Below are 12,681 nucleotides of genomic sequence, written 5' to 3' on the forward strand. Positions count from 1 at the left end.
TCGATCCGGGTTGGTAAGATGCCCTGGAGAAGGGAAGGGCTACCCACTCCAGTATTCGTGCTGGGGCATTCCATGGACAGAGGAGCCTGGCAGGCTACAGTTCCTGGGTTGCAAAGAGTCAGACAGACTGAGCGAATACACTTTCACTTTCAAGGACAGTGAAAGTGATCTGTATGATGCTACAATGATGGATATACATCATTACCCATTTGTCCAAACCCACAGAATATACAACACCAAGAGTGAAGCATAATGTGAGCCGTGGACTTTGAATGAAGATGTCAGTGTCGTTTCATCAGTTGCAACAAACGCGCCGCTCCGGTGGGTGATGTTGAAAATGGGGGAGGCTATGTGTGAGTGGGAGCAAGCAGGTACCTGGACCTCTCTGTGCCTTTTGCTCAGTTTGGCTGTGAACCTAAAACTACTCTAAAATTCTTTTCTTTAAAAATAAAATCAGGATATGGAGCACCTGTTTGTCACCTCTACCAGAAAGCCTTCCCTGATTGCTTCAGACTGTCATATGTTCCTATAACCCCTGATTCTTATCTGAACATGGCACCAACCAGTCTTTCTTGTGGCTACCTAATCACTTATATTTCCTGCTAGCCTGGAAGCTCCTAAAATCAGGGGTTGTGTGGGCTGAGTGTACTCTATCCTCTCACCCCATGCCTCTCTATCCCTGTAACTCTCAGGCAGGAATAATCACTCTCACTTCAGAGATAAAAGAACAGAATTCCAGAAAGTTTCAGAGATTTATCCAGAACAGGGGTTGACAAACTACAGTCCATGGGCAAAGATTAGCTGGTCATCTATTTTTATATGTGAGCTAGTAGTTTTTAAGTTTTTTCCATCCTTGAAAAAACTAAAATAAGATTACTATTTCATAGCACATGACAATGGTATAAAATTCAAATTCCAGCATTCGTGAAAGTATTTTTTCTAACTCTTTGGCCACACTGCATAGCATATGGGATCTTAATTCCCTGATGAGGGATTGAACCCCTGCCCTCTATATTAGAAGTGTGGAGTCTTAACCACTGGGCCTCCAGGGAAGTCTCTCAGCATCCATGCAAATTTTATTGGCACACAGCCATACTCACTTGAAACATCATCCATGGTGGCTTTTGCATTACCAGGACAGTGTTGGATAATTATGACAGCTATGAGGCCCTGTGCAGAAAGAATTTGCCAACCCGCTTCCCCGTTTCCCCAGTCCCCTCTCCACTTCCAACCAAATCTGGAGTTGCCGCCTCATGACTCCAAATGAGAGCTAGACGCTACCTGCAGCGAGAAGAGACTCATCTTCAGAGACCACCAAGAACCCCACAGCTTCCGGAAGCTTTTCCAGCAGGCTGTCTCCTTCGGAGGAAACCTGTGCAGAATCAAGGATGCCCATCAGGCATTTCCACCAGGTTAAGGGTTTAGGGTCAAAGGCTTGTGTGTGACGCAAGGCTCTGCCACTCACCAGCTCTGTGATCCTAAGGAAATTCCTTTGGCCCCAGGCTGCCTCAGTTTCCTCATCTGGTAAGTGGGCGATGACCCCAGGACTGCCTCACGGGGCTATCGTGGGGGTAAGACGTGCATGGGATGGAGCCTTCTGTCTCTATTCAACCCTCCCAAAGTGGGAGTGTTATTATTACTGTTGATGTTATTGTTGTAACCAACTCAGGGACCTGGCGACTATCACAGCACTCTAGTTTTCTGCCCCCAAAAGAGCTCAGAAATCATAAATAAGATCGAAAGATAGATTGTAGCTGAAAGAGGGCAGTACTGTGCTCCCCATTCCCGAGTTGCAGAGATGAAATTTTGTTCAACTCTTAAAGGAAGGTTTGGGTTTATTTTTGGTTGTTTTTGCCTGAAGCAGGGGCAGGAGGAAGTTAATTTCTGCAATGGTTGTTGATGAAATACAATTTTTATTTTAAGGCAGGACAAGAAAAAATTAAACATAAAATTCTCTCTGTGTGTGTTAGTTTGGGCCTTCTCCCTCCTTAAGGGGCAGTGTGTGTCTGCCTGACATAGTAGCCAGCTCTCCTCCAAGATGGGAGTGCCTACTCAGCCACAAAGATCCATTTTCCTTTCTTCTTCTTTTTCTTTTTACAATTTGTGCTTTAATTTTGAGGAAAATGGAGACAGTAGGATGAGTAATTCTTTTCCATAGATGTTTCACTGTGAAAGAGAGTCTTTTGAAGGTTCTCGTTGGTTATCTATCTTATATATAATAGTGTATATATGTCAATCCCAACCTCTCAATCAGCGTTATATTAGTTTCTATGAACACACAGTGCAGCAAAGTGAATCAGCCATACGTGTACATAGAGGGCTTCCCCGTGGCTCAGCGGTAAAGAATCTACCTGCAATGAAGGAGCCGCAGGAGACACAGGTTCGATCCCTGGGCTGGGAAGATCCCTTGCAGGAGGGCATGGCAACCCACTCCAGTACTCTTGAAAGGAGAATCCCATGGACAGAGGAGCCTGGAGGGCTACAGTCCAAAGAGTCGCACAGAGTCAGACATGACTAAAGCAACTTAGCACACACGCACACATGTATCCACTCTTTTTTAGATGTCCTTCCCATTTCGGTCACCACAGAACATTGAGCAGAGCTCCCTGTGTTATACAGTGGGCTCCTGCCAGTTGTTTATTTTATACATGTATGAGTGTTCAGTTGCTCAGTCATGTCCAACTTTTTGTAACCCTATGGACTGTGGCCCTCCAGGCTCCTCTGTCCGTGTAATTTCCCAGGCAAGAATACTGGAGTGGGGTGCCATTTCCTTCTCTAGGGGATCTTCCCAACCCAGGGATCAAACCCACATCTCCTGTGTCTCCTACATTGGCAGACAGGTTCTTTACTGCTAGCATCACCTGGGAAGCCCCTCTAAAAGGAGAGTAGAACCTAAATAATATTTAACCTTAGAAAGAAGATGCTTCCTTTGAGCCTCTAGTGCAGGGGTCTGGATCAATTTAATCTGTACTTCGAGTGGACTTGACTGCTTCTTTAGTTTAAGTTGATTTTACCACTGTCTTCAAATGTTTTGAAAGTAGGATCAAGACTCTCTCCCCAGCAGGGCTAGGATCTGAACATTAGTGAGATTCTAGAGACCCCTAGTTCTTACAACCCAGTCACCATCCTTCTAAAGAGCAGAATTGATCTCTCTTCAGCCTGATCACCAGCTTTTTGGGGGTGCTGGGGATTATCGTTCAGTCATGCCAACAGTTTTCTGCCCCGATATACATGTTTCTAGGGATCCAGTTTGAGTTCTGCCAGAAAAAGACACTGACAGTAGTATTGAGTGCGACTAGTTTATTTGGGGATTGATCCTAGCAAACACTGGTATAGCGTGGAGAATTGAGACAAGGAGTCACAGCCAATCAGTGTGGCTCAACAAGCAGGTACCAATGCGGGCAAATGTACGTGAGTCCAGCTGGGGATGCCCCAAGAGACAGAGCAGAGCTTGCATCAGAGTTGCCCCCATTGAGGGATCAAGAGCTGGGTGGGGTTCTACCCCCCACCTCTCTTTCAGATTGGGTAGAGGCTGCTCCCAGGAGTGTCAACGCAGAGACCAAGTGTGCGGGTATGGGGAGAGAGGGACAGGGGAAAAAAATAGACTCAACTAGCTGCAGGGTCACTGATGTGCAACTGTAATGTAAGTGCCTGACATCAAGCTTTTTGATTGCTGAGGCATCCATTTCCAAACACATCCATCTTCAATAAACAAGTTGGCAGCTGCTAGCAAAACCACTAGATAAGGAACCAGGCTGCCCACCCGTGAAGGCTCCTCTTTCAGAAAACTCTGGGAACCTAGATAAGTGACCACTTGGATGACACTGCCTTCCCCTTCCTACATCCTAACCCGTATGTTTTAAATTTTTCAACAAAGATTCGATCCGCAAAAGGCTTGGCACCCCACCCTCAAAATTGTGTGGCCCTCAGGCATGCTATCTACCTTCCTCGAAATTCTCTGATGGTTTTTAGCTGAAGTGCATCCCATGATCATTAAAAAAAAGAACCACAAGAGCCGACCCAGTCATAAATAGGGGCTCCGTGGGAGAAACGCATTAGAGCCCCCAGTGAGTGATGTGTGCCCAGGCGAGCACCACAGGCATTCCTAACCGAGGGCATTACCATCAGTAGCCTGGGGACTGACAGAATAGCCTTCTGAATTGAGAGGACTGGAATGGGGCATCACAGATGAGTTACACAGGGAAAAATCTGAACTTAACTAACACCGTATTTTCCGTTTACTCCAGTGTTATCCTACTGCCCCCACCCTACCCCGGCCAATTGGAAGCCTGAAGAGGTGCCATCTGTTCATCCCTTTTAGTGCCCTGGATGTAGTTTCCATGTTTGCCCCCATTTTACAGATGAGGAAACTGAAGCTCAAAGAAGGGCTGAGTAGCCCAAGCGTACAACTCGGTAAAGGTAGAATTGGGATTTTCCTTTTTTTTTCCGGTTTGTCTTTGTTTGTTTGCTTATTGAAGTATAGTGGATTTACAACATGTGTCAATTTCTGGTATATGACAAAGTGATTGAATATATATATATTCTTTTCCGTTATAGTTTATTACAGGTTATTGAATATAGTTCCCTATGCTATAGAGCAAGGCCTTGTTGTTTATCTATTTTATATATAGTAGCTTGTATCTGTTAATTTCAAACTCTTAATTTATCCCTACCCCCCATCCTCTTTCCCCTTTTGGTGACCAAAAGTTTTTTTATCTATCTGTGAGTTTGTTTCTGTTTTTTAAATAAATTCATTTGTATCATATTTTAGATTCCACATATAAGTGATATCATATGGTATTTGTCTTTCTCTTTTTGGCTTACTTCATTCAGTGAGATACTGTCTAGGTCCATCCATGTGGCTGCAAATGGCATTATTCCATTCTTTTTGTATGGCTGAATAGTATTTCATTGTGTATATGTACCACATCTTCTTTATCCATTCATCTGTCTGAAGGACATTTAGGTTGCTTCCATGTCTTGACTATTGTAAATAGTGCTGCAATGAATATTGGGGTTCATGTATCTTTTTGAATTGGAGTTTTCTCTGGATTTACGCCCAGGAATGGGATTGCTGGATCATATGGCAACTCTAGTTTTAGTTTTTTGAGGAACCTCCGTACTGTTTTCCATAGTGGCTGCACCAATTTACATTCAGGACTGGGATTTTCAAACCCAGTGGGTCTGACCCCAGAGTTCATGTTCCTTGCTAGGCTGCAAGATATTAATGAAAACAATCCGTGACGGAAGGAGTGATGGGAAGCAATCAAGAGACCTGATAAAAGGACTGAGATTATCTTCATGATCACGTTTGGTGCCTTGATTGCTCAGGGAGGCTATGAGGCTTGAGGTCCAGAAATCTGGAGTTTGGGGGTGATTATTTTTCTAAACCTTTTATTTTGCCTTGGAGTATATAGCTAATATACTAAACTGATGCTGAAGTTGAAGCTTCAGTATTTTGGTCACCTGATACGAACAGCTGACCCATTGGAAAAGTCCCTGGTGCTGGAAAACATTGAGCAGAGAAGGAGAAGGCGTCAGGGGATGAGATGGCAGCATGGCATCACCAATGCAATGGACATGAACTTGGCAAACTTCGGGAGATGGCAAGGCACAGGGAAGCCTGGTGTGCTGCAGTCAGTGGGGTAGCAAAGAGTCAGACACGACTGGTCGACTGAACAACAACAACACAGCCAATTAACAATGCTGTGATAGTTTCAGGCGGACAGCAAAGGGACTCAGCCATCCGTATACATGTACCCATTCTCCCCGAAGCTTCCCTCCCAACCAGCTGCTGTTCATTGAGCAGAGTTCCCCGTGCTGTAAAGTAGGTCCTTGTCGGTTACGGGATGATTCTTTAGTGGCCATATTTCTCCCTTCCTGAAACTCTCACCTCCTCAATAGGACACGCAAAACCCTCTGTGATCTATTTCCACTCCACTTCTCTTTTCTCTGTAACACCAAGCGTGTTCCTACCGCCTCACCACGCAACCCCCTATTCCCTCCATCTTTGCTTATTCATCTTAGTAATCCTTTCTTCTTCTGAGGCTGCCTCCCTGGAGAGGAACCTTCCAAGACTGCCTCTATCAGAAGCATTTGTCCCTTCACCCAAGCAAGAACATGCTATTTCTACCTCTAGTGAAAACAGATTCTGTTCCTCTTAGTATGACTGTAAGTCGTTGGAGAGCCTGGCTCCCTCCCTAGACTGAGTTCCTCCCCAGACTGACGGTGTGGTTAGACTCTTAGCTCTACGGCCCCCTAGTGCATGACATGGTGCCCTTGTCCCTCCAGCTGCAACTCTGATATAACTCAATCTTGGTGCCCCATCCATATCCCCTCAATGTACTCCTCTGTTCCTGAAGGGTGCTCACTGCATTCCTGAAACTCTGCGCTGGGAGGTTGTTCTTTCTGACCTCACTCCCTCATACACTTGGCCCCTGTGTTAATGCTCCTGGGAGCAGCCCTCACCTAATCATTGATGGAGCTGGTAGATAGAAACCCAAGTCCTATCCCCTCATCAGGGACACTTCTGATTAATGTTCTATATTTTCTCCCAGAGCATCTGCAGAAAGACTGAGCATCAACAGTTGCACATTGGCCATCCCCCAGGAGATACCAAGAGATGTTTCCTGGACTCTGCTGAATTGCAAACCCCTAGAATGAAGAAGCCAAGTGCCATTCATTAAAAGATCAAAGGTGATGAAATAATGCCATCTGCAGCACATGGATGGACCTATATGACATCCCTTATATGTGAAATCTAAAAAGAAATGATACAAATGAACTTATTTACAAAACAGAAATGGACTCACAGATTTAGAAAAGGAATTTATGATTGCGGAGACGATGTAGGGAAGTGATAGTTAGGGAATTTGAGACTGACATGTACCTACTGCTATGTTTAAATGGATAACCAACAAGGACCTACAGTATAGCCCAGGGAGCTCTGCTCAATGTTATGTGACAGCCTGGATGGGAGGGGATTTGGAGGAGAATGGATACACATATATGTATGACTGAATCCCTTTGCTGTCCGCCTGAAACTATCACAGAATTGTTAATCAGGTATACTCTTAATATGAAATAAAAGGTTAAAAAAAATAGATCAAAAGTGAGATGGTTTCTCCCAACTTCTAGGTCGTCTGAACACTTTGGAGCTGAATTAATGTTGACTCAGTCAACATTAGTTGCTTACCAAAGAGATGGAGCCTGTACTGGACCCGGTAACCATCCTTCCTTGTTTCTGGACTGAGACCCCACAGGCAAGTGTATCTTCTCTGACGCTGGACAAATGTTGCTTCCTGTGCAGCGTTCCCGTGGCTGAGCTCCACAGACCGATCATGCCACCCTGGGACACAGTCAGCAGTGTGGCCGGGGAAGCCAGCACTGCCATGCATACCCAGGGGTCAGAGGCATCCCCCAGGATACGAAAAATCAGCTCTGCACTTTCCAGGTTCCAAGCACTGATCTAACAGAATGATGAAAAGACAGAGCCATGTCAGAGGGGGACCTAGACTGCAAGTTTGCCAGAGTCAAACGCAAGACCTGTTCTTTTTTCTTTTTGGTCATTGTAATTAAAATCTTTTTACCTTTATACAAATTTTAACGGTTCCTTTCCGTTTATTTGTTTTTGTTCAGTCGCTCAGACGTGTCCGACTCTTTGCAACCCCATGGACTGCAGCACGCCAGGCTTCCCTGTCCTTCACAATCTCCCGGAGTTTGCTCAAACTCATGTCCATTGAATTGGTGATGCCATCCATTTATAGTTATTACAAAATATTGACTATATTAAAACCTGCTCTTTTTTAGAGTTTATACATTTTATTGTCGACACTCCCATCAGTTTAAAGAAAAAGGAGGGAAGGACTTCCCTGGAGGTACAGTGGATAAGAATCCACCTGCCAATGCAGGGAACATGGGTCCTATCCCACTAAGCCCGTGTACCACAACTACTGAGCCCATATGTTGAAATAACTAAAGCCCGTGTGCCTAGAGCCTGTGCTCTGCAAAAGAGAAGCCACTGAAATGAGAAGCCCATGTACCAGAACAAAGAGTAGGTTCTGCAAAGCCTGGGCACAGCAACGAAGACCTACTGTAACCAAAAATAAGTAAATAAATTTAAAAAGAAGTAACCGGCAAATTTTTTTTAATTTAATTGAAAAGAAAAAAGGAGTGGAGAAGTGGAAGGGATCCTGGAATGGATTCTGGAATGGCAAAAGAACATTTGTGGAAAAACTGATAAAATCCAAATGAAGTGCGGAGTTGAATTGATGGTAATTGTCCATATTAATGTTTAGCTTTGATAAATGTACACTTGTTATATAAGATGTTGGCATTAGAGAAAGCTGGAACAAGGCCATACAGGAACCCTCTCTACTATCTCTGTAGTTTTTCCACAAATCTAAAACTACTGGGAGTTCCCTGGTGGCCCAGCAGTTAAGAATCCACCTTTCAATGCAGGGGACACAGGTTTGCTCCCTGGTCAGGGAACTAAGATCTCACATGCCATGGGGCAACAAAGCCCATGTGTCTCAACTAGAGAGCCCACACACTCTGGAACCCGGGCACCACAGCTAAAGAGAGGCCCGCAAGCCACAACACAAGATCCTGCAAGCTGCAACTAAGACCCAACACAACCAAAAACAAATAACTATATATATTTTTAGGGGAAAAAAGGGTATTTTCTCAAATACATGTCTTTAAAAATAAACAAATAAAATTGCTCTAAAATACAGTTTTTAAAAAAATAGAAAAACAGCCATGCCACATGCATATATGTTCATTCCAAGTAATTACCGATGAATAATTAGAGAAGTTTCATCCTTAACCTTACCCCCTAAAGTACCTTTTCATCAAAAGTAATCATTTAAATAATTCTATTAATTCTACTTGTGGGATTTACACTAAAGGACTAGGAAAAGACACACAGAAAGATACTTACATATGTATATATGTATAAGGAAAGTTACCTCAGCTATTTGAACATGCAAAGAACTGGAAGCAACCTATATGTCCAGTATTAAGGGATTAGTTAAATAAACTACAGCAGAGCCATGCAATGGAATCTTATGAAATCACTAAACATGCTGATTTTGAAGAATTTTTAAGGTTGTGGGCAAAGATAATTTTATAAAGCTGTATATATGGTTTTATCCCCATTTTCTTTCATACATACATGCACGTATATACACACATGCACACCGCAAAAAGCAAAATTATGATAATGGTTAGGTTTGAAGTTATTTATTATATATTATTTCTTTGCTGTATTTTCCCAACTTTTGCTGATAACATAGCTGATTTCTATAATCAGTTTTGAAAACAACCCACACCTCTGTAATAGTTAAGCCTACACTGTCCAATAAAAATACAATGTAAGCCACACATGATTTTAAATTTTTTATAAGCCACATTTAAAAAGGTAAAAAAAAGAAACAAGATATCAATTTCAATGAAATACTTTTTTAACCCAATATATTCAAATGTTGTCATTTCAACATATAATCAATTCAAAATTATTATTGAAATATTTTACATTATATTTTATGATACTGAGTCTTTGAAATCCAATGTGTGTTTTATGCTTACTGTGCCTGTATGCTCAGATGCTCAGTCACGTTTGACTCTGCAACCCCATGGACTGTAGCCCTCCAGGCTTCTCTGTCCATGGGATTCTCTCAGCAGGAATACTGGAGTGGGTGTCATTTCCTCCTCCAGGCTATCTTCCTGATGTAGGGGTTAAACCTCCCACGTTGGCCAGGGATTCTTTACCACCAGCGCCACCTGGGGGGCCCTTTGTGTACAGTTCAGTTCAGTCGCTCAGTGGTGTCCGACTCTCTGCGACCCCATGGACTGCAGGATGCCAGGCCTCCCTGTCCATCGCCAACTCCCGGAGTTCACTCAAACTCATGTCCATTGAGTCGGTGATGCCGTCCAACCATCTCATCCTCTGTTGTCCCCTCTTCCTCCTGCCTTCAATTTTTCCCAGCATCAGGGTCTTTTCAAATGAGTCAGCTCTTCGTGTCAGGTGGCCAGATATTGGAGTTTCAGCTTCAACATTAGTCCTTCCAATGAATATTCAGGACTGATCTCCTTTAGGATGGACTGGTTGGATATCCTTGCAGTCCAAGGGATTCTAAGAGTCTTCTCCAACACCGCAGTTCAAAAGCATCAATTCTTCGGTGCTCAGCTTTCTTTATAGTTCAACTCTTACATCCATACATGACTACTGGAAAAACCATAGCCTTGACTAGATGGACTTGTGTTGACAAAGTAAGCTCTCTGCTTTTTAATATGCTGTCTAGGTTGGTCATAACTTTCCTTCCAAGGAGTAAGTGTCTTTTAATTTCATGGCTGCAATCACCATCTGCAGTGATTTTGGAGCCCAAAAAAATAAAGTCAGCTGCTGTTTCCACTGTCTCCCCATCTATTTGCCATGAAGTGATGGGACCAGATGCCATGATCTTAGTTTTCTGAATGTTGAATTTTAAGCCAACTTTTTCATTCTCCTCTTTCACTTTCATCAAGAGGCTCTTCAGTTCTTCTTAGTTTTCTGCCATAAGGGTGGCATCATCTGCATATCTGAGGTTATTGATATTTCTACCAGCAATCTTGATTCCAGCTTGTGCTTCTTCCAGCCCAGCGTTTCTCCTGATGTACTCTGCATATAAGTTAAATAAGCAGGGTGACAATATACAGCCTTGACGTACTCCTTTCCCAATTTGGAACCAGTCTGTTGTTTCATGTCCACTTATAACTGTTGCTTCCTGACCTGCATACAGATTTCTCAAGAGGCAGGTCATGTGGTCTGGTATTCCCATTTCTTTAAGAATTTTCCACTGTTTGTTGTGGTCCACATAGTCAAAGACTTTGGCATAGTCAATAAAGCAGAAATAGATGTTTTTCTGGAATTGTCTTGCTTTTTCGATGATCCAACAAATGTTGGCAATTTGATCTCTGATTCCTCTGCCTTTTCTAAATCCACCTTGAACATCTGGAAGTTCACGGTTCACGTACTGTTAAAGCCTGGCTTGGAGAATTTTGAGCATTATTTTACAAGCCTGTGAGATGAGTGCAATTGTGCAGTAGTTTGAGCATTCTTTGGCATTGCCTTTCTTTGGGATTGGAACGAAAATTGACCTTTTCCAGTCCTATGGCCACTGCTGATTTTCCAAATTTGCTGGCATATTGAGTGCAGCACTTTCACAGCATCATCTTTTAGGATTTGAAAGAGCTCAACGGGAATTCATCACCTCCACTAGCTTTGTTCGTAGTGATGCTTCCTAAGGGCCACTTGACTGCGCATTCCAGGATGTCCGGCTCGAGGTTGGTGATTACACCATCGTGATTATCTGGGTTGTGAAGATCTTTTTTGTATAGTTCTTCTGTGTATTTTTGCCACCTCTTCTTAATATCTTCTGCTTCTGTTAGGTCCATACCATTTCTGTCCTCTATTGTGCCCATCTCTGCATGAAATGTTCCCTTGGTATCTCTAATTTCGCATCTCTAATTTGGACTCTAAGTGGACTGCCGCAGGGGCAGAGGCTCTGGGTGCAGCAGACCTGGGTAAGGCATAAGCTCTCCTGGAGGAGGTTGCCGTTAACCCACCATAGAGCCTCCAGAACTCACACAGGACTGGGAAGGAACTCTTGGCGGTCACAAAGAGAGCCTTGTGCACCAGGACCAAGGAGAAAGGAGCAGGGACCCCACAAAAGACTGACCAAGACTTGGCTGTGGGTGTCCAGGAGTCTCCAGCAGAGGCGTGGGTCAGCATGGCCTGCTGCAGGGCTGGGGGCACTGAGTGTAGCAGTGTATACATGGGACCTTTTGAAGGAGGTCGCCATGATCTTCACTACCTCCACCATAGTTTGGCCCCAGGTAGATAACAGGGACGGAACACAGCCCCACCCATCAACAGAAAATGGGATTAAAGATTTGCTGAACATGGCCCTGCCCATCTGAACAAGACCCAATTTCCCCCTCAATCAGTCTCTCCCATCAAGAAGCTTCCATAAGCCTCTTGCCCTTCTCCATCAGAGGGCAGATAGACTGAAAACCACAATCACAGGAAACTAACCAATCTGATCACATAGACCACAGCCTTGTCTAACTCAATGAAACTATGAGCCATGCTGTGTAGGGCCACCCAAGACAGACGGGTCATGGTGGAGAGTTCTGACAAAATGTGGTCCACTGGAGTATTCTTGCCTTGAGAACCCCATGAACAGTATGAAAAGGCAAAAAGATAGGACACTGAAAGGTGAACCCCCCAGGTCGTTAGGTGCCCAATATACTACTGGAAATCAGTGGAGAAATAACTCTAGAAAGAATGCAAAGATGGAGCCAAAGCAAAAACAACACACCACTGTGGATGTGACTGGTGATGGAAGTAAAGTCCGATGCTGTAAAGAGCAATATTGCATAGGAACCTGGAATTTTAGGGCCATGAATCAAGGCAAATTGGAAGTGGTCAAACAGGAGATGGCAAGAGTGAACATCTACATTTTAGGAATCAGTGAACTAAAATGGACTGGAATGGGTGAATTTAACTCAGATGACCATTATATCTACTACTATGGGCAGGAATCCCTTAGAAGAAATGGAGTAGCCATCATAGTCAACAAAAGAGTCTGAAATGCAGCACTTGGATTCAATCTCAAAAACAACAGAATGATCTCTGTT

General features: G+C 43.7%; 1 protein-coding gene across 1 annotated transcript in view; it reads right to left on the reverse strand.

Moving 5' to 3' along the window:
• NWD1 (NACHT and WD repeat domain containing 1) overlaps positions 1–12,681 on the reverse strand; it is a 52,966-nt gene that overhangs the window by 9,617 nt on the left and 30,668 nt on the right. Inside the window, exons 9-10 of the mRNA XM_061149179.1 lie at positions 7,196–7,468; positions 1,282–1,372 (exon numbers count right to left, since the gene is read on the reverse strand). Coding sequence (XP_061005162.1) covers positions 1,282–1,372; positions 7,196–7,468 — 364 coding nt within the window. The remainder of the gene's footprint in view (positions 1–1,281; positions 1,373–7,195; positions 7,469–12,681) is intronic.

Source organism: Dama dama, chromosome 9 (assembly GCF_033118175.1).
Source record: "Dama dama isolate Ldn47 chromosome 9, ASM3311817v1, whole genome shotgun sequence".
Taxonomy (NCBI): Eukaryota; Metazoa; Chordata; class Mammalia; order Artiodactyla; family Cervidae; genus Dama; species Dama dama.